The 3,035-nt window shown below is 55.4% G+C and overlaps 1 protein-coding gene across 1 annotated transcript in view; it reads right to left on the bottom strand.

Moving 5' to 3' along the window:
• SBK3 (SH3 domain binding kinase family, member 3) overlaps positions 1-3,035 on the bottom strand; it is a 4,393-nt gene that overhangs the window by 671 nt on the left and 687 nt on the right. The window contains exons 3-5 of the mRNA XM_010850309.1: positions 2,954-3,035; positions 2,280-2,482; positions 7-96 (exon numbers count right to left, since the gene is read on the bottom strand). The exon at positions 2,954-3,035 is cut by the window's right edge and continues 4 nt beyond it. Of these exons, the coding sequence (XP_010848611.1) occupies positions 7-96; positions 2,280-2,482; positions 2,954-3,035 (375 nt within the window). The remainder of the gene's footprint in view (positions 1-6; positions 97-2,279; positions 2,483-2,953) is intronic.

The following is a 3,035-nucleotide window of genomic DNA, read 5'->3' as shown; positions in this document are numbered from 1 at the left end:
CTTCACGTCTGCGTGCACCAACCCCCGGCCATGGAGGAAGTCCAGGGCTCCTGCGAGCTGGGCCACCACACGCTTCAGCAGCAACTCTGGGAGGCCCTGGGGTCAAAGGCAGAGGGCAAAGGTCACCCTCCGTTCCTCCTCTTTGCTGCTTCCTGGGGTTCAGGAATCTGAATGCCAGGACCACTGGCTACCAGGAGTGTCTCTGACACATCTCCCAACACCTTCTCCCCCTCATCCTCAACCACCAGCTCTCCCTGTAGACCTGCCCTCAAATGTTTTCCTCACCAGGACCCCGCATCTCACCAGAAGCTCTGTAACTTCCATCGAACTTTGTCCTGACACTAACAACCACTCCTTACATTTCTTATCTTCTCTCCACAGACCACAAAGATCTCCAATGAAACCCTAAATCTCACACTTAACTAATGAACTTAACTAATCTTAGTCCTGTACTAATTGAGGTCCCATCTCCAACTCAGACCTAGTTCGAAAGTCCCAGCATTTACTTTATTAATTGATTGATAGATCTGTCCATCCAGCTAGCCAGGCAGTGAGACAGCAACCCATCCATCCTAACCCCAACCTGTCATCTATCCAACAGTCTACACAACAGGGTTCCAGTCAGTATCCATTCCACCAGCTAGTCAGCTGTTCAATAATTTGTCCAGTTATTTAGTATCTGATATCCATCCATATATTCCTCCATCCTTCAATCCATCCATCCATCGACCCACTCATCCACCCATCTATTCATCCATCTTTCCTTTCTTTCATCCATCCATCCACTCATTTGTCAATCCACCCTGCAACCCACCCATCCATCCATCTATCCACCACCCAACCAACTATCCACCCATCCACCCACCCACTCATCTATCCATCCATCCATCATCCATCCACTCACCTATCCACCCACCAATCCACCCATCCATCCATCCACCCACCCACCCATCCACTCATCCACCCATCCATCTAGCCACTCATCCATCCATCCACTCATCCACCCATCCATCCATCCACTCATCCACCCATCCATCCATCATCCATCCACCCATCCATCCATCTAGCCACCCATCCATCCATCCACTCATCCACCCATCCATCTATCCACTCATCCATCCATCCACTCATCCACCCATCCATCCATCCACCCACCTATCCATCCACTCATCCACCCATCCATCCATCCACCCATCCACTCATCTATCCACCCATCCACCCATCCATCCATCCACCCATCCACCCATCCAACCAGCCATCTACCCATCCACCCATCCACCCACCCATCTACCCATCCACCCACCCAGCCACCCAGCCATCTGTCCCTCCAGCCTTTCTTCCATCATCCCACTATTTCCCTCCTTATCTCCCTTGCTTCCTTTTTTCCTCCTCTTTATCCCCAAACTTATCTGAAATCCAAAGTTTATTCCTAAAGATGAAAGTGAAAGTGAAAGTCGGTTAGTCACATCCTACTCTTTGTGATCCCATGGAATGTAGCCCACCAGTCTCCTCTGTCCATGAGATTCTCCAGGTTAACAATACTGGAGTGGGTTGCCATTCCCTTCTCCAGGGGATCTTCCTGACCCAGGGATCGAACCCAGGTCTCCTGCATTGCAGGCAGATGTTTACTCTCTGAGCCACCGGGGAAGCTATCCCTAAAGATGACCCCACCTTAACCTCACATTCAAGTACCCCTAGAAGGTCATGGATTCAGTCCAGACCTGGTCTTTCTAGAGAGAACTCCATTACAGTCCCTCTCCAACTCCCTGTATACACAGACACATCCTCAGCCATCTCTGCAGCTGCACACATGGTCTTCTCCACACTCACAGTTGGCCTGTCATCAACTCGAAGCTCAGCTCATCCAACTCCACCCTCACTCTTTCCCAGTCCCACTGCCATTAAAATCCCATCTCTCCCTCTGTGCCCACCCTCTCATCAGACCTGATCTGTCCTCTACCTCAATCCCAACCTGTCGTCCAGGCTAGCTTGTGTTCAGATGGTTGGATGGATTAGGGCTGGGGTTAGTCATGGAACTGCGCTGAGAAAGAGAAAGAAGGAGGTTGCCTGGAGGAGGGCATGGCCACTCACTTCTGTGTTCTTGCCTGGAAAACCCCGCAGGCAAGAACAAGGAGCCTGGCAGGCTACAGTCCACGGCTGCGCCTGAGCAACGCCCTTGGGGGCTTAGTGGGGAGCTCCCTCTGGGAGTCAGGGTGGGGGACAGGCCCAGGGGAGGGCCGACATCAGACCTGGACAAGCCCCCCGCCTGCCCGCCTCACCCGTTCCTGCAGCATCCCGCTGAGGTCCCCACAGGGTGCGTACTCCTGGGCGAAGGCGAAGTGTCGCGGGGTCTCCAGCGGTCCCGCCAGCGTCTGGAGCAGGCCTGGATGTGACGACACACAGCGGCCCACACAGAACTCTCTCAGGAAGGTGGTTCTGAAGACTGAGGCCCGAGGGAGGAGCTTCAGAGCCACGGCCCGACCTGCCAGGGGGCGGGGGCAGAGGGCAAGTCAGGGCGCCCTGAGCATCCAACCCGGGGCGGGGCACGGTGCTTGACCTCTGCGTGCCTCTCCTGTCTCCATCTGTGGGGGGTTGGTTGGAGGCCCCCTTCCCTGGGGACTCTCTCTGCTCTGTCTCAGGTTGCTGTGTGACCCTGCACCACTGCCTGACCCTCTCTGGACCTCCGTTTCCTCTCGCGTGAACTGAAGGACGTGGCAACTGGACTGGCAATCCTAGTCGTGATCCTGCCTCACTGTGTAACCTCAGGCAAGCCTCTCCCACTCTCTGGGCGAGAGCTCTGGTTCCTTGGGCGATCACAGAGCTCTTGATGTTCTGAGGGCCCCATCGGGAGGAGTCCTGGTCAGCTCCCCGAAGGGATGCTCCCTGTCACGGTGGGCATGAGTTCCCTAAGAGGGGGCCATCCTGGGGTCTGCCCTTCGGTGGCCACACTCACCCCCTTGGCGAGGCCGGGCAAGCAGCACATGGCCGTAGGAGCCGGAGCCGAGCCTCCGGATGAGGCGGTAGTGGGCTCGCAG

This window comes from Bison bison, unplaced genomic scaffold, assembly GCF_000754665.1.
Source record: "Bison bison bison isolate TAMUID 2011002044 unplaced genomic scaffold, Bison_UMD1.0 scf7180017851244, whole genome shotgun sequence".
NCBI lineage: Eukaryota > Metazoa > Chordata > Mammalia > Artiodactyla > Bovidae > Bison > Bison bison.
This window is presented reverse-complemented; position numbering and strand designations above follow the sequence as displayed.